This window comes from Salvelinus fontinalis, chromosome 16 (assembly GCF_029448725.1).
Source record: "Salvelinus fontinalis isolate EN_2023a chromosome 16, ASM2944872v1, whole genome shotgun sequence".
Taxonomy (NCBI): Eukaryota; Metazoa; Chordata; class Actinopteri; order Salmoniformes; family Salmonidae; genus Salvelinus; species Salvelinus fontinalis.
Genome location: NC_074680.1, coordinates 32,805,623 through 32,828,572, shown reverse-complemented (window position 1 = coordinate 32,828,572; position 22,950 = coordinate 32,805,623). Strand labels below are relative to the sequence as shown.

The 22,950-nt window shown below is 43.9% G+C and overlaps 1 protein-coding gene across 1 annotated transcript; it reads right to left on the bottom strand.

The window, feature by feature from the left end:
• Window positions 1–623: 623 nt before the first annotated feature.
• LOC129813370 (golgin subfamily A member 6-like protein 25) lies at window positions 624–2,130 on the bottom strand. The gene is made up of 3 exons (XM_055865720.1): window positions 2,116–2,130; window positions 1,636–1,869; window positions 624–872 (listed from the first exon to the last, which is right to left on the bottom strand). The coding sequence occupies exons 1-3, from the start codon at window positions 2,128–2,130 to the stop codon at window positions 624–626; spliced, it is 498 nt and encodes a 165-aa protein (XP_055721695.1).
• Between the last annotated feature and the right edge of the window lie 20,820 nt (window positions 2,131–22,950).

Here is a 22,950-nt window from a genome sequence, read left to right as displayed (position 1 = left end):
ATTAGAGATACACTATGTGTGAAGACATAGGTTATTTTGTAGAGGACTTGATAACAAGAATATAAAGTCTGGCTCGGGGTAAATATCAATACCATTTATCTCAATAAGAGCGGCTTTGGTGAGGTTTTCATGTAGCCATAAAAAGCAGAAGATTGAGTTACACACTGCAGTAACCTGCCCTTTTTGTAGTAGTGGCCTTATGTGGGAGGATGGAGTGGGTGCTTGTAGGGTGGATGGATGGGTGGGGTTGCTTGTATAGGGGTGGGGGAGGGATGCTGGGGGTCAAGGTTTCCTGGAGGGGGTTGGATGGTAATGTGGACAGGGGGCCCCCCCTCTCCACTACCTCCACTCCACCGACCCCTGCTCAAAGCCCCTGGGGTCGTCCTTTATTCTTATTCATGAGCATCCAATCGGACACTCTTCCAGCACTACCGCAACCACATCGATCCCTCAAGGTCGAAGAGGAGCTGAGCTGCTGTCGTTTGTGTGTATAGTACTGTATGCATGAGCACACGGGAAAGGGGGATGGGAGGGGGGATAGACCTGCTGTGGTGCCAGATTGAGGAGGTGCCAGGTTGAGGAGGGTGCCGTGACTTTTCTTTCTGTCCACTAAGGGTGACAACTCATGGTGGGGGCATGTGGCATATGGCAGATCTATGGCAGATCAAGTCCAGGACGAGTCTTCCCCCGCAGGCTGCAGAGGCACAGAGATACACCTTGCCTGGAGTGAACTTCTGCCTGGTAAACACTGGGCGGTTGGTGCAGATTCTCCTCCTTCTGACATCTTTCTGGTGCAGAATCTCCTCCTTCTGACCTCTTTCTGTTGCAGATTCTCCTACTTCTGACTTCTTTCGGGTGCAGATCATCTCCTTCTGACCTCTTTTTGGTTCAGATTCTCATCCAACTGACCTTTATCTGGTGCAGCTCCTCCTCCTTTTGACGTCTTTCTGGTGCAGATTCTCTCCTTCCGACCTTTTTCTGGTGCAGATTCTACTCCTTCTGACCACTTTCTGAGGCAGATTCTCCTCTTTCTGTTGCAGATTCAACCTCCTAACCTCAATTTGGTGCAGATTCAACCTCCTGATCTCTTTCTGGTGAAGATTCCCCTCTTTCTGGTGCTGATTCTCTCCTTCTGACCTCTTTCTGGTTCAGATTCTCTTCCTTCTGACCAGTTTCTGATGTAGATTCTCCCCCAACTGACCTCTATCTGGTGCAGATCCTCCTCCTTTTGACATCTTTCTGGTGCAGATTCTACTCCTGACCTTTTTCTGAGGCAGATTCTCCTCTGTTGCAGATTCTCCTCCTAACCTCACTTTGGTGCAGATTCTCCTCCTTCTGATCTCTTTCTGGTGAAGATTCTCCTCTTGCTGGTGCTGATTCTCTCCTTCTGACCTCTTTCTGGTTCAGATTCTCTTCCTTCTGACCTCTTTCTGGTTCAGATTCTCTTCCTTCTGACCTCTTTCTGGTTCAGATTCTCTTCCTCCTGACCTCTTTCTGGTGCAGATTCTCCTCCTCCTGACCTCTTTCTGGTGCAGATTCTCCTTCTGACCTCTTTCTGGTGCAGATTCTCTTCCTTCTGACCTCTTTCTGGTGCAGATTCTCTTCCTTTTAACCTGTTTCTGGCGCAGGTTCTCAATTTCTGATCTCTTTCTGGGGCAGTTTCTCCTCCTTCTGACCTCTTTCTGTGATAGATTTTCTCCTTCTAAACTCTTTCTGGTGCAGATTCACCTCTTTCTGGTGCAGATTCTCCTCCTCCTGACGTCTTTCTGGTGAATATTCTTGTCCTTCTGACCTCTTTCTGGTGCAGAATTTCCTCCTTCTGATCTCTTTCTGATGCAGAGTCCCCTCTTTCTGTTGCAGATTCTCCTCCTAACCTCAAATTAGTGCAGATTCTCCTCCTGACCTCTTTCTGGTGAAGATTCTCCTCTTTCTGGTGCTGATTCTCTCCTTCTGACCTCTTTCTGGTTCAGATTCTCTTCCTTCTGACCAGTTTCTGGTGTAGATTCTCCTCCTTTTGACGTCTTTCTGGTGCAATTGTCCTCTTTCTGATGTCTTTCTGGTGCAGATTCTCCTCCTTCTGACCTTTTTTCTGGTGCAGATTCTACTCCTTCTGACCTTTTTCTGAGGCATTTTCTCCTCTTTCTGTTGCAGATTCTCCTCTTAACCTCAATTTGGTGCAGATTCTCCTCCTTCTGACCTCTTTCTGGTGCAGATTCTCCTCCTCTGTATTGTAGGGCTATATTTGTTATCACGTACGTTTTTAGGTATTTTCTTAAAACTGCATTATTGGTTAAGGGCTTGTAAGTAAGCATTTCTCTGCTTTACTTACTTACTTTTATTGTCCCCAAGGGGAAATTTTGTTGCAGTGTCATGTACACATTTAAAGTGGCGTTAAATACAAAACAAGATTGACAATACAACTTTCAATAAGTCACACACCAATAAAAAAATAATAATAGTAAGAAATAAACATTTAAAACATAAAAAAAGAAAAGAAAAAAAAAGAAAGAAAAAAAAGAAAAGACTAGCCTGCTGGCCTTACGGGGTCAATGGGAACATTTGCACGTGCTATTTAAGAGGGATATCACACCTGGCACAAATGATTGTCTCGTTCTATTTTTCCTGCTGAGTGGTGCCCTATACCTGCGCCCAGAGGGGAGTAATTCAAAGTCCAGGTACAGGGGGTGACTTGGGTCTAAAATGATTTTGTGAGCCTTACGGAGGGCCCTGACCTTAAAGATCTCATCCAGGCCTGTCTGTTTGACTCCAAGTACCTTACTTGCTGTGGTAATAATCCTTCTCTCAGCATGTTTCTCTGACTGACAGTGGCATTGCCAAACCAACAAACAATACAGAAAGTTAAAATACTCTCAATAAAGGATTTGTAAAACAGAGTCAATATAGTACAGTCTATATTAAAAGAACCCAACTTTTTTAGAAAGTACAGTCTCTGTTGGCTCTTTTTGTAGATCTGGTCTGTACATTTACTCCACTGAAGCTTACTGTCCAAAAAGACACCCAGATATTTATATTCCTCTACAATTTCTATATTCTGGCCTCTGATAGATGTTGCAGAGGTAGGTGTTGTACGCTTCCTGAAGTCTATGCACATCTCTTTGGTCTTGTTAGTATTGAGGACCAAGTGTGATTCCTCACACCACTCTACAAAGTCATCTAGGACCGGGCCATGATGTTCCTCGTCATCATGCAACAGGCTGATCAAGGAAGGTGTCATCAGCGAACTTAACGAGGTGTCTGTCAGTATGGGAACTAGTACAACTATTAGTGTACAAGATGTACAGAAGTGGGGACAAAACACATCCCTGAGGAGAGCCTGTGTTGGTATTGCGTATATCTGACACATGGGGACCTATTTTGACTCGCTGTGAGCGTTGGCTCAGGAAGTCCAACAGCCACAAAACCAGCCCCCCATCTAAGGAAAAGTCCCGAATGAGTCTCTGTGCCAGAATGTAGGGCTGGATTGTGTTGAAGGCAGAAGAAAAGTCAACAAACAGAACCCTGACATGGGATTTGGCACCTTCTAGATGTCTATAGACCATGTTAAGGAGGGTAAGAATGGCATCATCAACTCCTCTGCTGGTCTGATAGGCAAACTGAAATGGGTCGAGGAGCTTCTGGGTGACAGTGAGAATATGACTTTTCACAATTCTCTCAAGGCATTTCATAACTAAGGATGTCAAAGCGACAGGGCGATAGTCATTCAGCACAGAGGGATTCGATACTTTAGGAATTGGTATAATTATTGATTTTTTTCACAATACTGGAACTGGTTGAGTGAGGATTGGAAAATGTCTGTAAAAACACCAGCCAGTTGTTCAGCACAGTGCTTTAACACATGCCCACTTATTTTGTCTGGGCCTGGGCTTTTGTATGTGTTACATCCCCTGAACAACTTTAGAACATCAGACTGTTGAACAACAACTCTTTCAAACATTTGTAATGATGCTTCCATTTGTTTTACCTCCGACACGAAGTTGTCTGATTCAAATCTTGAGAAGAAAACATTCAGTTCATTAGCCATGTTCTGGCCCTCATATCCCCCAAGGTCAGCACTGGTTTTTCCCCTGCCTATATGGGGGGCGCTAGCCATGGATTTAATCCCTTGCCAGGCCACCGTTGCGTTTCCTGAGGAGAGGGTCCTCTCCACCCTTTGCTTGTATGCCTCCTTGTCCACCAGTATTTGTATTTTTATCTCACGTTGTACATCTCTTAACCTGTCTAGGATCAGCGTGGCGCTAGCGGCACCCCCCCCCCCCCCCCCCCCCCCCCCCACTGAAAAACCAGTGCCGCGAAATTCAAAAAAAATTGTTTTTTTAAATATTTAACTTTCACACATTAAAGTCCAATACAGCTAATGAAAGACACAGATCTTGTGAATCCAGTCAACATTTCCGATTTTTAAAATGTTTTACAGGGAAGACACAATATGTAAAGATGTACATCTATTACCTAAAAACACATTAGCATAATCCACCATCTTTTATTTGTCCACCAACACCAGTAGCCATCACCAATTCGGCTAAACTAAGATATTTATAGCCCCTAACCAACAAAAAAACTCATTAGATGACAGTCTGATAACATATTTATGGTATGGGATAGGTTTTGTTAGAAAAAAGTGCATATTTCAGGTATATGGCATAGTTTACAATTGCACCCACCGTCACAAATGGACTAGAATAATTACAATGAGCAACGTGTTTACCTAACTACTAATCATCAAACATTTCGTAAAAATACACAGCATACACGAATCGAAAGACACAGATCCTGTGAATACAGACAATATTTCAGATTTTCTAAGTGTCTTACAGCGAAAACACAATAAATCGTTATATTAGCTTAGCACATAGCAATTAGCAGCCCAGCATTGATTCTAGCCAAAGTGAGCGATAAAAGTCAACATCGCCAAAAGATATTAATTTTTTCACTAACCTTCTCAGAATTCTTCCGATGACACTCCTGTAACATCACATTACAACATGCATATACAGTTTGATCGAAAATGTTTATATTTAGCCACCAAAATCATGGTTAGACAATGTGAAATGTAGACAAGCTGGTAAAGAAAAAGTCCTTGCGCCACTTAGACAGTGATCTACTCTTATACATAAATACTCATAAACGTGACTAAAAAATATAGGGTGGACAGGGATTGATAGACAATTTAATTCTTAATACAATTGCGTTATTACATTTTTTTATTTATCCTTACTTTTCAATACAGTTTGCGCCAAGCGAAGCTACGTCAAAAAACATGGCGTCCTAAGCCACTAAAATGTTTCGACAGAAACACGATTTATCATAATAAAAATGTCCTACCTTGAGCTGTTCTTCCATCAGTATCTTGGGCAAAGGATCCTTTCTTGGGAGAAATCGTCTTTTGGTGGAAAGCTGTCCTCTTGCCATGTGGAAATGTCAACTGCGTTCGGGATGAACTGAAAAGCGTGCCCAACTTTTCACATCGTTGCAAAAATAAATGTCCCAAAATCGCACTAAACGGATATAAATTGCTATAAAACGCTTTAAATTAACTACCTTATGATGTTTTTAACTCCCATAACGAGTAGAAACATGACCCGAGTAATATTACCCCCCTTCACTAATGCTTGGAAAAGGTGCGGGCCGGTGTCCTCTAGGCGCATGACGCAGCTCCAAAAGAATGACTAGCTTCAGGGTTTTTTCATTTGTGGGGCCTGTGAACGCGCAATCGACCCCATTGGAATCGTCATCACGTAAAGGCATCCAGGGGAAGACGTAAGAAGTGTCCGTATAGTCATAGCAACGACAGTGCCCTTTTAACTGACTTCTGAAGAGTGGCCAACATTTCTCAAATCTGACTCCATGTCAGGGAAATTGCTGTAGAATGGGCTCTGTTCCACTTAGAGACAAAATTTCAACTCCTATAGAAACTATAGACTGTTTTCTATCCAATAATAATAATAATATGCATATTGTACGATCAAGGATTTTGTGGGAAGCCGTTTCAAAAATTAGCCAAATTAGCATAAATAGTCTAAACAGCGCCCCCATCCCCAACAGGTGTTAAAGCCTGTCTATCACCCCCAGCATAAACTGCCTTCTTCCTATCAAGTAGTGATTTTAGACGTTTTGATACCCAAGGCTTGTTGTTAGGGAAGATTTTACAGGTCTTAGTAGGCACAACTGACTCAACACAGAAGTTTACATAGTCTGAAATAACCTCTGTGAGTTCATCCAGATCAGAGCTGCTGTCCTCAAATACCTCCCACATTGTACAGTCAAAACACCCCTGGAGACAAGTGATACTGTTGTCATTCCAGATCTGGACAGTTTTAACTGTGGGTTTCTCCCTCTCCAGGAGGCGACAGTAAGTTGGCCTGAGGTAGACCACATTGTGGTCGATGTCCCCAGAGGAGGTCTGGTGGTGGCAGAGAACGCCTTTGGTATTGTCCCATAGCACAAATCAAGAGTCCTATTTTTCCTAGTGTGACATTTCACATACTGATGGTATGTGCGCAAGACTTTGCGCAAGGTACAGTTGTTAAAATCCCCTAAAATAAATTTGGGTGCGTCGGAGGAGATGGATTCCAGTTTCTGTGACAGATTATAAATAATCTCTGATGCCTTTGTTATATTAGCTTTTGGTTGAATGTACACAACGGTAACAAACAATTGGGGGAACTCACGGGGCAGATAGTAAGGTCGCAGTGACACAGAAAGCAGTTCAATGTCGGGGGTACAGAGTCGCTCTCTTACCAGGATCGATTTACACCACTGGTCCCTGACAAGCAGGCAGACGCCCCACCGTGAAGTTTCCCTGTGACTCCGGGACTCTGTCATCCAGCCAAGTCTCAGTAAATGCCAGCAAACAGGCCTCCCGATATTCGTGTTGGAAGCGCAGATTCGCTGACAACTCATCCGCTTTCCCCCTCAGTGACTGGGCATTAATCAGCAAGGTGGTGGGTAAGGGAAGTTTGTTCTTAATTTTTTTAAGTCGTTGTCTGATTCCCCCGCGTTTTCCACGTTTGCATTTGGGTTTTTAATCCACTCGCAGACAATCAGGCATTAGATGGGCCATTGGGATATCCATCGCGTTCGTATTTGAGTTGCATTGTAGTAAAAACTCCCTGCTGTATTGGATTCCGCTGCCAGCAGCGTTTTCATTATTTAGTCCGTTCGTAGCGGGTATGTACACGATCAACAAGATCAGTCCAACACCCCACCACTGGAAATCCATGGTTGGCAGAATGTTTGTAAACTAAGTGTACAAATTAAAAACATAAAATAACGCCACTAAGTGTACAAATTAGTGTACAAATTAAAAACATAAAATAACACCACTTACACATGTATACATAACAAGGAAACTGTATGCCTGAATGTTTGTGTCTACGCCAACAGCATCCTTCCTTTGCACCAGACCCCAACACACACACGCAGACACACACTTTCAACTGTGGCTGAATTCCGCTGTAACATGTTTCTATCTTTCTTCGTTACAACCCAAAGCGGTTGACTAGCACTCTGCTCTCCGTTTTCTAATTGATTCATGCTCAGCTTGCTGCACCAAAGAAATCACGGCTGGGCTGTTGAGCTGTGGCCATTGAATGAGTGTTGAGGGGATCTCAATGCATTGGTCAATAATTACAACTAACAGAGCAATTAAGAGCATCTATTAGGAGACAGGTCTCTAAGGTATGCATTTAGAGTGCATCATTGCATCAATCTAAACAAGCCCTAAATAATAATGAAAATGAGAGAGTAAATCTCTTTTTCATGAATGTATCTAAAAAGCATGGCTCAGAAAGAAATGAATTGTTCCTCAGCTGGGAGGAGAGATAGCGCTTGCTGGCTGGAAATATGACTTAATTTTAATAAGGTCTCAATATCAGCAACTCCCTCTAGGGTTTAATTACTGAAGACAGAGTTAGACCCCTGCTCTGCTGGGGGGGGTGCGCGCGTGTGCGTGCAATGCAGATCGGGAATGGAAGAAGACCTTTTCAAGAGCTTGCTTTTGGATCAAAGCCACTTAGTACATGTAGATACACTAAGGAGCTTCAGGAGAGTATAAGTTGTATCTACTGTATATTGTAGATTCAACACAAATATAGCATGCGCTTATACTGTCATCCAATAACAATACGTTATTGTTTACAGAATGCTCATGGATTGTACCAATCCCACTGGGACTTGATAACATGCTTCCATCAGCACTCTGAAGTGTCAAGCCTACTAAGCCATTCTAGCTTAGCTGTTGTGAATTTCTGGCGATCGCTACTTCATGTCTCTGGAAAGGTGATGATATCATTCCATGATGACATAGCTATGACCTGTGCCACACACACACACACATAATGTGAGATGGGGTTGCTGAGGAGGGTGCGCGTCTTGTCAGTTCCTGCTCGACTTACTTTTTTATGGCTATTTTTGCCTTAATTCTTACTTCGTTTCCTCGGAATGTTCGTGCAAACATTTCCTACGACGGAAAAACATTTCCAACGACGGACAAACATTTCTGGATCATGAATCGGAAGCTAAACACATCTCTCAGCCTCCCAGATCTGGAATGCAACATTGGCTACTTTGTTCCCTGCACAGCGGGCTTACCTGATGCTCCTGGCCGAGATGACCTAAGGCTACACCTCCACGAAGAAGAGGAAGGAAACGGGGACTCCAAGCTGAAAAGATGGGCTACATGGTCTCCCCTCCTAGTATCCTGATGGCAAATGTCCAATCGCTGGAAAATAAACTTTGTGAACTTTGTGCAAGGCACTACAGACCCTGGTTCGATCCCGGGCTGTATCACAACCGGTCGTGATCGGGAGTCCCATAGGGCGGCGCACAATTGGCCCAGCATCGTCCGGGTTAGGGGAGGGTTTGGCCACAAGCAAACACCATGCAGGCTCTGTACAAGATCAATAGCCAGCAATAATCCTCTCACCCGGAAGCAGTCTTTATTGTCGCGGGTGACTTTAATCAAGCCCGTATAAAACACATTTTCCCAATAATATCACCAACATGTATCCTGCCCCACAAAAGGATCCAGTGTGCTTGACCATGTACACACAAACATCCATGACGCGTACAAAGCCACCCCCCGCCCCCACTTCAGCCAATCCAATCACGTCTCTGTTCCGACAAGCAGCAACTCAAGAGGGAGCTACCAGAGAATAGTAAGGTGCTGGACAAAGGAGGCAGACTCAATGCTGCAGGATTGTTTTCAGAAAACAGATTGGAACATGTTCAAAGATTCATCCAAATAAGACTCATTCATCAACATTGAGGAAAATATATTGTCAGTCACAGGATTCATTAGGAAATGTGTTTATGATGTATAGTACCTGGTGTCCCGTCTACGGGACAGTTGTTACTCAATTAGCATAATGTGTCAACAATGTCGTTTTTACGAATAAAGAAAATGTCGGTACATATGTGTCTTATATGGGCAGAAAGCTTAAATTCTTGTTAATCTAACTGCATTGTCCAATTTACAGTAGCTATTACAGCAGAAAAATACTGTGCTATTGTTTGAGGAGAGTGCACAACAACAGAACACATTTTTCACTGCGACAGGTTTGATACATTCACATCTGAAGGATAAATGATTTACTTACATTCTGAAATCTTGCTCTGATTTGTCATCCTAAGGGTCCCAGAGATAACAAGTAGTGTAGTTTTTTTAGATAAAATCCTTTTTCATATCCTAAAAAGGTCCATATAGCATGCACAATCGATTTTGTATTGCCACTAGTTCAACTTGCAAAGAAAGAAATCTGTGAAAATCTTATGCTAAACGTTGTTTCAACCAGTCAAATTACGTTACTATTTATTCCTCAGACACTCTAAAAGTAACCAGTCTTTTCTATATCATTCTGCATTCAGTATATACACTGGAAAGCCAATTTTAGCCAGGATCATACGGCATCTTTGCCCGCAGATGACACGGGTGTAGTTCACTTGATTGACTGTATCTTTGGCAAATGACCACCTATCGTTTTGAAACCAAGCTATCTAGACAGCTAATGAGCTGTGCTTTACAAGAGTAGGTGGAAACCCTTTGTCCATTACACAATCTTTCAGCTAACCTTGCGTGCTAGAAAGCTAGACCCGTTTGGACATTTATGCAAGAATATGTTGAAGCGTGTTATGCATATCTGTGAGTTAACAGCTAATGGAGAGGACGCTAACGTTACCTTAGATTGTTATTTCACTTACCAGTCTTCATATTTATATTATATTGTAAATCCGAAAGCCACAACATGTCAAAGTCAACATATAATACACATTGGACTCCCGACTGGCGCAGTGGTCTAACAAACTGCATTACCTGGTTTAAATCCAGCCGTGATTGGGAGTCCCAAAGGGCAGCGCACAATTGGCCCAGTGTCATCCGGGTTTGACCGGGGTAGGCGTCATTGTAAATAAGAATTTGTATTGACTTGCCTAGTTAAGATAACGGTCAAGTTAGCAGCCAACACTGATCTAATGTCAAAAGTGAACACACCACAAACCACACACAAAGTAAAACGTTTATAAATAAATGTACACACTATTTACAATTACAGTATTTAGAACACCCTCTACACAAGATTGTGCTGCTGGTCCCAAGTCTCTTTCTGCTGTAGAGCACTTACCATCCTCTACTTGTAGGCTGGCTGGGTATTCATACCTCTAGATGGCCGGGCGGGGGTTTGTTGTGGAGCCAGAGAGAGCAGCAGTCAGACTAAGAGGGGGATGGAGGACTTGAATGTGGTTTCTTTGAAGTCAGTCTTTACCACTATTGAAGATATAAAACAAAATCAGTAAGAACTTAAGTTTATTACCTATTTTACCTATTTTATTGAACCTATTTTAGCAATACATCAAATAAACAACAACACATCTATAAACACATATTATATAGAGTGGAGAACACTGTGGTATGCGTACCAATTTTTTACTTTTATTTTTTAATGAACCTTTAATTAAATATTTCACTTCTGTGTTTGGAGACATTGGATCAGCATTCTTGTCCCGTCTCCTGTTAGTACATTTTATGTAGGGAAGCTAATGATCCATAATGTATGACATTCCTGGGAGTGCGTAAACTTGTATTTTTTATTAGCATAGCATTTTTGTATATTTTCTATAGTTACGTTCTTGAAAATTTATCAATTTACCAATTCGGCCACTTGGGTACATTTGGGCAAATGGTGAAGGACACCTGGGTGACTTCATACTAAATGTCATTTAGCTTGCTCATTCTTGAAGTTATCAGTCTGAAACTTTGTACATATACTCTTTCCCTCTTGTGGACACCATCTACATTACATCAAACTTCCTAGCTGAATGTGTGACCTTCCTCTTGCATTTCAAAGATGGTGGGAAAAAAATACAAACGGTTTGTGTTAATGTGTTATATTCTCCTACATTCATTTCACATTTAAACAAGCTACAAAGTATTACCTTTCAAATGTTATCAAGAGTATGCATATCCTTGCTTCAATGCCTGACCTACAGGCAGTTAGGTTTGGGTATATCATTTTAGGCAAAAAAAAGGGGCTGATCCTTAAGAGGTTTATAACAATCCTGACATACCCCAACCAAAAACACTGGATGAACTGAGATATCCGTAGAATGCTGAGTGCCCGTAAGGCAGCAATCAGTGTCAGCAGAACGAACCCCGATGACTCGGTGGTCCGCGACGCGTCCATGGCAAGCAGGTACGAGCTCTGAAAAAACAATTAGGAATGCAAAAGACAATACAGACTTAAACTTGAATTGATTTTTGAGAACTGAGACTTGCGGACCATGTGGCAAGGAATACAGACTACAAAGGCAAATCCAGCTGCCCACTGAAGCCTCCCTCCCAGATGAGCTTAACAAATTATATGCTCACTTCGAGGCAGACAATACCAAGCCATCCAAGAAGACTGTCACTGCTCTGCACAACCAGATGCTTTCGCACTCCGAGGCTGACATGAGGAAAACTCTCAAAATAGTGAATACACACAAAGCCTATATGGCATCCCTGGCCGCGTCCTCAGAGTGTGTGCTGATCACCTGGCGGGCATCTTCTCTGACATCTTCAACCTGTCCCTGTCCCAGGCTGTAATCCCCACCTGCTTTAAGAAGACACTTTGTTTTCCTAGTGCCCAAACGACTATCGCCCCGTCGCGCTCACCCGTCGCGCTTACAAAGTAATGAAATTATATATGATGGAATATCAACAGGGGTACAGTGTCTGTCGGAGTCCGCAATAAAAAGACGTTGAGGGATAGGAAGCAATTTCAGCAATTAAAAGTTTAGCTAGCTAGTTTTATTGACAGCAATAACAATGCTAAAGGACTTAGTCACAGTTCAGGACTCGTAATGTGAGGAAAATGACTATAAATACACTGACGGTTGTTAAACCTGTGTGTAATTGGATTTTTAATCCGCTGTGTAAGCGCTCAATAAAGGTGCGTTATGAAAACGAAGTTGAATATAAATATGTCATGGTGCAAGTCTTTCTGCGTTATGTAAAGGTATGTAAAGCTGGCACAACAATAGCTCTGCCGGGTGGTGGGACAATCAGGCTCACAACTCCAGTTTATGTTCCAAATTTAAAAAACTAATTAGTGGTGTTTTAGAAGGAAAAATAACAAAAAGAAGACATCAAAAGCCTTGTTACTCTCTTTTCAGCTGTGTGTAACACATACATTGTCCTGGACATGTATTGATCTTTGGAGAAATTACGAGAAAAGAAATCAATAGCTTTTACATGAATGCACAACAAGCAGTTTCAGCGCAGAGGAGAGGAGGAGAGGGTCTGAGAGAACTATCCCCCTTCTCACTTACTCACTCACTCACTCTCTCTCTCTTTCTCCCCCCCCCCCCCCCCCCCCCACTGGAGTCCAGAGTAGCAGTGACCTTTTGTGCCAGCTATAGGGTTGAAACCCTTAAACCAACCATTCACAATAGCAGTAGACTGGCATTAAAAGTTGAGCCACTCCACTCCACACTGGCTGTGCTCCACTCTGTTCAGAATTAAGAGCCAGGGATTAAACTGCAGGGATTTAATTTCTTTGTGAGAATTAGGGTTGACAGTGACTTAGGTTCCCTGTGATACAGAAACATTAAAACTATCAAAATGCATTCTCTCTCTGTCACGCCCTGATCTATTTCACCTGTTCCTGTGATTGTCTCCACCCCTCCAGGTGTCACTTATTTTCCCCAGTGTATTTATCCCTGTTTTTACTGTCTCTCTGTGCCAGTTTGTCTTGTATGTTTAGTCAAGTCAAGCAGCGTATTTTTCCCATACTCCTTTTGCTATTCTCCTGTTTCTAGTCCTTTATCTAGTCCCACTGTCCTTTTTCTAGTCCCGCTGTTTTCCAGGCGTTGGTCAATGATGTGCTTCGGGACATACTAAACCGGTTTGTGTTCGTGTACCTTGACGACATCCTGGTTTTTCCCCGATCTGCACAATAACATGTTCTTCATGTCAGACAGGTCCTTCAGCGCCTCCTGGAGAACCAACTGTTCGTGAAAGCCGAGAAGTTTGAGTTCCACCGCTCTACAATCACCTTCCTGGGATATGTCATTGCTGAGGGCAATGTTCAGATGGATCCTGGAAAGGTGAAAGCAGTGGTGGATTGGCCTCAACCAACGTCCAGGGTGCAGTTGCAATGGTTTCTTGGATTTGCAAACTCCTACCGCTGTTTCATTCCGGACTACAGCACCCTGGCGGCCCCCCTCTCGGCACTTACCTCCCCCAAGGTACCGTTCAAATGGTCTCAGCTGTCGACAAGCCTTTGTGGACCTGAAGCATCGGTTCACAACAGCACCCATCCTCATCCATCTGGACCCCTCGCGTCAATTTGTGGTGGAAGTGGATGCTTCAGATGTTGGAGTGGGGGCCATCCTGTCCCAGCAATCTGCCCAGGACCAGAAGCTTCATCCCTGTGCCGTCCTGTCCCATCGTCTCAATCCTGCTGAAAGGAACTACGATGTTGGCAACCGAAAACTCCTGGCGGTGAAGATGGCGTTGGAAGAGTGGAGGCACTGGCTGGAAGGAGAAGAACAGCCATTCGTGGTCTGGACCGACCATAAAAATCTGGAATATCTCCGTACAGCCAAGCGCCTCAACTCCAGGCAGGCCCGATGGGCCCTCCTGTTCACCAGATTTAACTTCACCATATCCTGCCGCCCAGGGTCAAAGAATGTGAAGCTTGATGCTCTCTCCCGCCAATACAGTTCCTCTGCCACACCCTCGACCTCTGAAACCATTCTACCTACCTCATGCCTTGCTGCCACTGTGAATTGGGGTATTGAGAACCTGGTCCGCGAGGCACAACACTCCCAGCCTAGACCTGAAGGGGGCCCAGCTAACCGGCTGTTTGTCCATAATCCAGTCCGGTCCTGGGTCCTGGAATGGGCTCATTCCTACATGCTGACCTGTCATCCAGGTCCCGTCATACACTATCCTTCCTCCGACAACGTTTCTGGTGGCCCACAATGGTCCCTGACGTCTCTGCCTTCGTCGCTGCATGCACAGTGTGTGCTCAGAACAAGACTCCACGACAATCTCCTTCTGGCCTCCTTCAGTCACTACCGGTCCCTCATCGTCCTTGGTCTCATATATCTCTGGACTTTGTCACTGGGCTCCCTCCATCTGATGGCAACTCTGTCATTCTGACGGTAGTCAATCGGTTCTCCAAGGCCTCCCATTTCATCCCTCTCCCCAAACTACCTTCTGCCAAGGAGACGGCCAAGCTTATGGTGCAGCATGTTTTCCAGATCCATGGACTCCTGGTAGACATGGTCTCCGATCAGGGTCCTCAGTTCTCATCTCAGTTCTGGAAGGCATTCTGCACCCTTATTGGGTCGGCCATTCTGTCATCCGGATTTCATCCCCAAACTAACGGTCAAATGGTGCAAGCCATTCAAGACCTGGAGACCACCTTAAGGTGCCTAGTCTCATCAACCCCACTACCTGGAGCCGTCAACTGGTCTGGGTGGAGTATGTCCGGAACACCCTTCCCAGTTCTACCACGGGACTCTCCCCTTTTGAGTGCTCCATGGGGTATCAGCCTCCACTCTTCCCGGAACAAAAGCAGGAGGTCAGCGTACCCTCGGCCCAGATGTTTGTCCGCCGCTGTCTACGTACCTGGAAAAGAGCCAGGGCGGCTATTCTCAAGACCAACTCCAGGTATCGTCGACAAACGGACCGTCGCCGGAGCCCAGCTCCCCGCTACCGCATTGGGCAGAGGATATGGCTTTCCACTCGGGATCTGCCCCTTCGGGTATAGTTCCGCAAGTTGTCTCCCCGGTTCATTGGTCATTTTCCCATCACCCTCCGTATTCACCCTACCTTCCATGTGTCTAGAATTAAGCCCGTGTCTCACTGTCCTTTGTCTTCTGTCTCCATCCCTCCCATCCTATCCCTCCCCCCGGATTATCGGTGGCCAGCCAACGTATACGGTGAGACGCCTCCTGAAGGTTCGACCACGGGGCAGGGGTTTCCAGTACCTGGTTGACTGGGAGGGTTATGGCCCGGAAGAGAGGTGCTGGGTCCCGGCTAAAGACATTTTGGACCCGGCCCTCATCACCGTTTTCCACCGCCGCCACCCCGGTCAGCCAGGTATGCGCCCAGGTAGTACACCAGGTGGCGTCCCAGGGGGTGGGGATACTGTCACGCCCTGATCTGTTTCACCTGTTCCTGTGATTGTCTCCACCCCCTACAGGTGTCGCATATTTTCCCCAGTATATTTATCCCCGTTTCCTGTCTCTGTGCCAGTTCGTCTTGTATGTTTAGCCAAGTCAACCAGCGTGTTTTCCCCGTTCTCCTTTTTCTAATCCTCCCGTTTTTGACCCTTGCATGTTTCTGGACTTTTTACCCACCTGCCTGACCCTTCTGCCTGCCTTGACCATGAGCCTGTCTGCCACTCTATACCTTCTGGGCTCTGATCTGGTTTTGACCTTTTTGCCTGTCCAAGACCATTCTCATGCCTACCCCTTTGGATTATTAAACATTGTAAGACTCCAACCATCTGCATCTGGGTCTCGCTTTGTGCCTTGATACTCTCTCTCTCTGGTATTATCATTTATCCCTTTGTGACTTTATAGTAACTTCCACAGCAATCCAACCAGAGGCGGTTTAGCGTTAAATTACATATTTTTACCACTGACCAATTGTCAACCAGCCGGCCTTACGCACCAAAATATCTACAGCTTCCAGCTGCTATGCCGAGTACCTGAATAATCTGCAGACCTCATCATAGAGCCAATCAAATGGCTGCTCTGGTGGAATAACGTAGAAGTTGTCCCCCCATGGTCAAGCTTAGTATTGGGGGGTAAACTGATCCCAGATTTTTGTTAATTGGCATCTTCAATCTTAAGCACTGGGCAATAGGCTCTGGGTGTATAAGGGTGGGCAATGTGACAAGGCCTTGGGCATGGGAATGGGCACTGCCACCTGGATGGCACATCAAAGCCTCCTCAAACTTACAGTAATTATATAGTGCATGTGCATGCTTCTGCGCAGGTTTGCTCTGCTAATACCAGCTTTGAGAGTAACACACACACAGCTGCCTATTAGTCAGTCCACTAAGGCCTGGTAGCTTGGTAGAAGCTGTCATAGGGAACCAATGTCAAAGCCCAGCTCAAAATCCAGGAGGTAAGTCACAGTGAGCCATGGGGGCAGTCAGACATAAAGAAGAGAGGAAGGGGTGGTACAGAACAAGTGTCCCAGAATAAGAGAGAGGGGGGGGGGTGAAAAAGAGCCAGAAGTAGAGATAGACAGAGATCATGACCCTGTGTAGGGCTTGGGGTCAGGGCTGGGGACCAGAGGTGAGCCAGCATGACATGTCCTGTGCACAGGGGGAATGAACGTCTCTGTCTCAGCCTTCACTAAGACTGACAACTGGCATGGCTGGGTTATGTAACAGCTGAATCAGTTTGCTTTCTTATCATGCCTCCCACAGTAAGATGATTGGGGTCTGGGCTCTCATGCTTGGCTGATAGACATTTAAAGTAGACACCTACTGTACTACACTATACTGTATCGTATCAACGAATAGACTGAACATATTGTAGATATAGTTGACTCAAACATTCTAACAGTCTAAAATATATTTCATATATGCTCATTATTTGGTTGTGTTTATGAAGGTCTTGGGTAACAATATCGGAGCATATTCTTTAAAACTGCTAATAACACAAATTCTTACACCCGTGTGTTAAATAGTCATATTTAGTCAAAGAAGTAGGAGGGCATGATTTTAAAAATGTTTTATTCATATTGAGTCAAAATGACTCCCTCTGCTCTTCTAGTGTTAATATATTTGATTAGTAAAACACTAACCCCTGATATAACCTGTCACACCAGCATTCACCTCGTATCTTAATAGAACTCTAACCTATTCCTAACTACCGTGGTGGAAAAAGTATCCAATTGTCATACTTGAGTAAAAGTATAGATACCTTAATAGAAAGTTACTAAAGTAAAAGTGAAAGTCACCCAGCAAAATACTACTTGAGTAAAAGTCTAAAAGGCAAGGGTGTCTATTTGAAGATTCTCAAAAATGAAATATATTTAGAATTGTTTAACATGTTTTTGGTTACTACATGATTCCAGATGTGTTATTTAATAGTTTTGATGTCTTCACTATTGTTCTACAATGTAGAAAATAGTCAAAATAAAGAAAAACCCTTGAATGAGTAGGTGTGTCCAAACTTTTGACCAGTAGTGTATCTTGCCAACCTAGCTCCCTCTTGCATGTAACTGCTACCCACTCTGAGCTCTGCTACAGCGATCCACGTCTAAACGCACACACCAAAGCCTCTTATGTCTGTGTGGCAGGCAGGGTCAGGCACCAAGGTTTAATATATATATATATGTATATATCACACAAGCTGCACCTCACACACAGGAGGACTGGACAGTTCAGAGGAGTGTACCTGGCAACCGTTGCCAAGGAAGAAACCACAGTTGCCGTTTGATGTTGTCTTGTGAGGGGCCAACCTCCGCCTGAGAGAGAGAAAATAAAGAACAATGAGCTTTACCCCATAATGGCTAGCCTATCACCCCCCCCCCCCCCCCCGCCCTTCATCAGATCAATCTATCCTCATTAAAAGCGTCAAGTCTCTCACTTCACCTCACCTGCTGCCATTATTAAATGGACATAGGATACCAGCGTGTAATCTATCCATCATACAGTGTGTGCCTGTGTCTCTCAGACAGCCGACCAGTGAGCAGCTCAAGGACTCCAAGAGAGGTGATGCATGGCTAGCAGTCTCATGGAACTGATCAGCTACATGTAAATCACCTCTGGGAAGATTGGTGGCCCCTACTGCCCCTGCACATGAAGTGTGTGTGAGGTGTTCTTCATAAGGATCTCTTATTATAACCAGCCTGCTGGTATGCAGTCAATCTGACGAGCCAACACCCTGTCCTGCTGTGTTCACACTAGTCTCGCTCTTCCTCCGTCTCTCTTCCCTCCACTCCCCTCCCTCCCTCTCCCCACCATCTCTCTCCCTCTCTTACCCTTCTCTCGCAGTTCCTCCTGACCTCTCCCTCTCGCATCACCTTGTTCACTAAGAGAGGTCCTCCTCCCCCTCTATCTCACCCTGTGAGAAAGAGAAATTCCTTTTTGGAGCCAAGCACACATAGACATACAGCTAAAGTGATACCTCTACTCTGAGGTTACTGCAGTAATCTGATAGTGTGTACGTGTGTGTGTGTCATCTTGCAAGTGCACAGCATGCATGTCGTTGTCAACAGTGTGTGCATGTATGTTGACAGGGCCAGGTTGCAGGGGAGAATGATAATTAACAGCTTAATGGTTGATGCAGGCCAATCAAAAAGCTGTTAGGCTCTACAGGGAAACCCTTTCTCTATAGATCCTCTATGACAGGTAGATAGATACATGATGATGGGGCTGCAGAGGTTGGAATGGCTGCTTTAGATCATTTTATACACACTTTGTACAAATAAAGAGACAACATTTTGTTATAAGAAAGGAGGTACAGTATATGAAGACAGGTTTTTTGTGATATTTTTTGTGATATTTTGCTGCAGCAACTCTGGCAATTTGCGTGGCAATATGCAATGATTTTGTCAATTGTTTTTGCTAAAATGCACAGACGAGGGAAAAAGTTTGTTGACATGTGGCTTGATGGAACCATATTATGCGGAAATAGTGTTGTGATTGTTCAAATTTGTAAGCCCTCGCACAATATGCAGGGAATTGTTGATTTTGCAAAAAAAATTGCAATCGCGGATCCCTGGAGGGACTGGATATTGACGCTTTTGCGAATACACTGCGTTGTTCTCTTTAGGTTGGTGCATGGTGATGTAAAGCCACTGTCTTCTTTTTTCTTTCATGTTTTCTTATGTTACTGATGAGACCATTGACAAACACCCTCTAATCCCGGCAACAGGGAATTGGATACAATTCTGTACAATATGTCAGACCTAAGCCCTTGTTTTCCTAATAGGGCTAAGCTAATTCCTCCATGACACAACCCTAAACCATATTAAACAGTTGACATAAAGCTAGAGCCCTAATGAGCTAAATTCCTACTCCTTCTCTCTAACCCATGGCTACTGGGAGTCTTGACGTGAAATGAATAGTACCAAATCTGTGTTAATGACCCTAAAACCGCTAATAGGCTAACATTTATCTTCTCTAACTGCCCTCAGAGAAGAACTTCTCATATCTGGGAAGCTCTGAAAAATGTCTGAAGGTTTTCTACATTACTGTAAATCTTCCCTAAAGTGTTGATTAAAGGATAAATTACAGTCAATAAATTCACTAGTTTTAATAATCCTTCTTATATTTCCTCAGTGAAATCAAGTTGACCAACTTTGGTAAAGTAGCTGGCTTTCCTCAGACTTCCTGTCACTAATCCAATAGACGTACAGTTGATGTCGGAAGTCATTAAAACTCATTTTTCAACCACTCCACAAATTTCCTGTTAACAAAATATAGTTTTCGCAAGTCGGTTAGAACATCTACTTTGTGCCTGACACAAGTAATTTTTCCAACAATTGATAACAGACAGATTATTTCACCTCAAATTCACAGAATCACAATTGCAGTGGGTCAGAAGTTCACATACACTAAGGGACTGTGCCTTTAAACAACTTGGAAAATTCCAGAAAATGATGTCATGTTTTCAGAATCTTCTGATAGGCTAATTGACTTAATTTGAGTAAATTGGAGGTGTACCTGTGGATGTATTTCAAGGCCTACCTTCAAACTCAGTGCCTCTTTGCTTGACATCATGGGAAAATCAAAAGAAATCAGCCAAGATCTCAGAAGAATAATCGTAGACCTCCACAAGTCTGGTTCATCCTTGGGAGCAATTTCCAAATGCCTGAAGGTACCACGTTCATCTGTACAAACAATAGTACGCAAGTATAAACACCATGGGACCATGCACCCGTCATAACGGTCAGGAAGGAGACGCGTTCTGTCTCCTAGAGATGAACATACTTTGGTGCGAAAAGTGCAAATCAATCCCAGAACAACAGCAAAGGACCTTGTGAAGATGCTGGAGGAAACAGGTACAAAAGTATCTATATCCACAGTAAAACGAGTCCTTTATCGACATAACTTGAAAGGCTGCTCAGCAAGGAAGAAGCCACTGCTCAAAAACTGCCATAAAAAATCCACAAAAAAGCCAGACTACAGTTTGCAACTGCACATGAGGACAAAGATCATACCTTTATAGAGAAATGTCCTCTGGTCTGATGAAATAAAAATAGAACTGTTTGGCCAAAATGACCATCGTTATGTTTGGAGGAAAAAGGGGGAGGCCTGCAAGCCAAAGAACACCATCCCAACCGTGAAACGGGGGTGGCAGCATCATGTTGTGGGGGTGCTTTGCTGCAGGAGGGACTGGTGCACTTAAATGTCAAGAATTGTGAAAAACTGAGTTTAAATGTATTTGGCTAAGGTGTATGTAAACAGGTAGTGTATGTAAACTTCCGACTTCAACTGTATATGAAACACAAAACATGAATAACAGAAAGAGGGGACAGCACACCCCATCCACACCAGCTGTTGTGGAGAGCTTCAAGTCCCTTTGTGTCAACATCACTAAGGAATGAACATGGTCCACACACATCTGCACAGTCGTGAAAAGGGCATGGCATGGGCCCTCGGATCCTCAAAGTTATACAGCTGCACCACTGACTGGCTGCATCACCGCGTGGTATCGCAAATGCACTGGCCTAGACCGCAAAGCGCTACAGAGGGTGGTGTGGACAGCCCAGTACATCACTGTGGCCGAGCTCCCTGCCATCCAGGACCACTATATTAGGCAGTGTCAGAGGAAGGCCCAAAACATTGCCAGACTCCAGCCACCCAAGCCATAGACTGTTTATTCTGCTACCGTCCGGCACGGAACATCGGCTCTCCGACCAACAGGCTCCGAGACCGTTTCCACCCCCCAATTCATAGGACTACTAAATATCCAGACTGCTAAATACTCAACTAATGGTACCCAAACTATCTGGACTGACTCTATCTTGTACTGACCCTACACACACTCACTGGACTATATATACACACCATATACACACTTACTCACACACACTACATTCACACTCCCACACAAAACCCACACACATTCACATACACTACATTCACACTCCCACACACACACAAACACAGCACAAACACATACACATTACACACATATACAGTATGCACACTCACACACTGTCACGCCCTGACCGTAGAGATCCTTTTTATGTCTCTATTTTGGTTGGTCAGGGCGTGAGTTTGGGTGGGCATTCTATGTCTGGTGTTCTATGTTGTCCTTGTTTTGTATTTCTATGTGTTTGGCCTGGTATGGTTCCCAATCAGAGGCAGCTGTATATCGTTGTCTCTGATTGAGAACCATACTTAGGTAGCCTGTTCCCACCTGTGTTTGTGGGTAGTTGTTTTCTGTTTTGTGTGTCGTCACCTTACAGAACTGTTCGTTTGTCGTTTTTGTTGTTTTGTCAGTTGTTTCGTATTTTATTAAAAGTAATATGAACACTTACCACGCTGCACCTTGGTCCTCTTCTCCTTCTCCTAACGACGTTCGTTACACACACTTTTACACTCATCATTTGCTGCTGCTACTCTGTTATTTATATTACTCTTATTATTAAATGTTGTATTTTTTTATTATAATTATTTTTAATTGAACCGTTATTTAACTAGGCAAGTCAGTTAAGAACAAATTCTTATTTACAATGACGGCCTACCCCGGACGATGCTGGGCCAATTGCGCGCCGCCCTATGGGACTCCCAATCATGGCCGGTTGTGATACAGCCTAGAACCGAACCAGGGTATGTAGTGACGCCTCTAGCACTGCGATGCAATGCCTTAAATCAATTGCCATTGTCTAAAAAGTTATGGGTATTTTGAGTGAAACTATTCATTAACTTCTACCGCCTCAGAAACCCGGATCCGGGAGCACCCCCCACCACCCCCACCAGTAAAAAAGCTGACTAGCATAGCTAGCATAGCGTCACAGGTAAAGACTAGCACCTAAATATCATTCAATCACAAGTCCAAGACACCAGATGAAAGATCCACTTCTTGTGAATCCAGCAATCATTTCTGATTTTTAAAATGTTTTACAGGGAAGACACAATATGTAAATCTATTAGCTAACCACGTTAGCAAAAGACACCATTTTTCTTTGTCCACCATTTTTTCTCTCCACCAGTAGCTATCACCAATTCGACTAAATAAAGATATTGATAGCCACTAACCAAGAAAAAACCTCATCAGATGACAGTCTGATAACATATTTAGTGTATAGCATAGGTTTTGTTAGAAAAATGTGCATATTTCAGGTAGAAATCATAGTTTACAATTGCACCTACCATCACAACTCGACTAGAATAAATACAGAGAGCAACGTGTATTACCTAATTACTAATCATAAAACATTTCTTAAAAATACACAGCGTACAGTAATTG

Excerpts from the sequence above, each read along its gene's own strand:
- LOC129813370 (XM_055865720.1), bottom strand. Across the intron at positions 873-1,635 it reads CCCAGAAAGAGATCAGAAAT|AAGGAGATGATCTGCACCCG; the intron begins TGAGAACCTGCG and ends AAAAGAGGTCAG.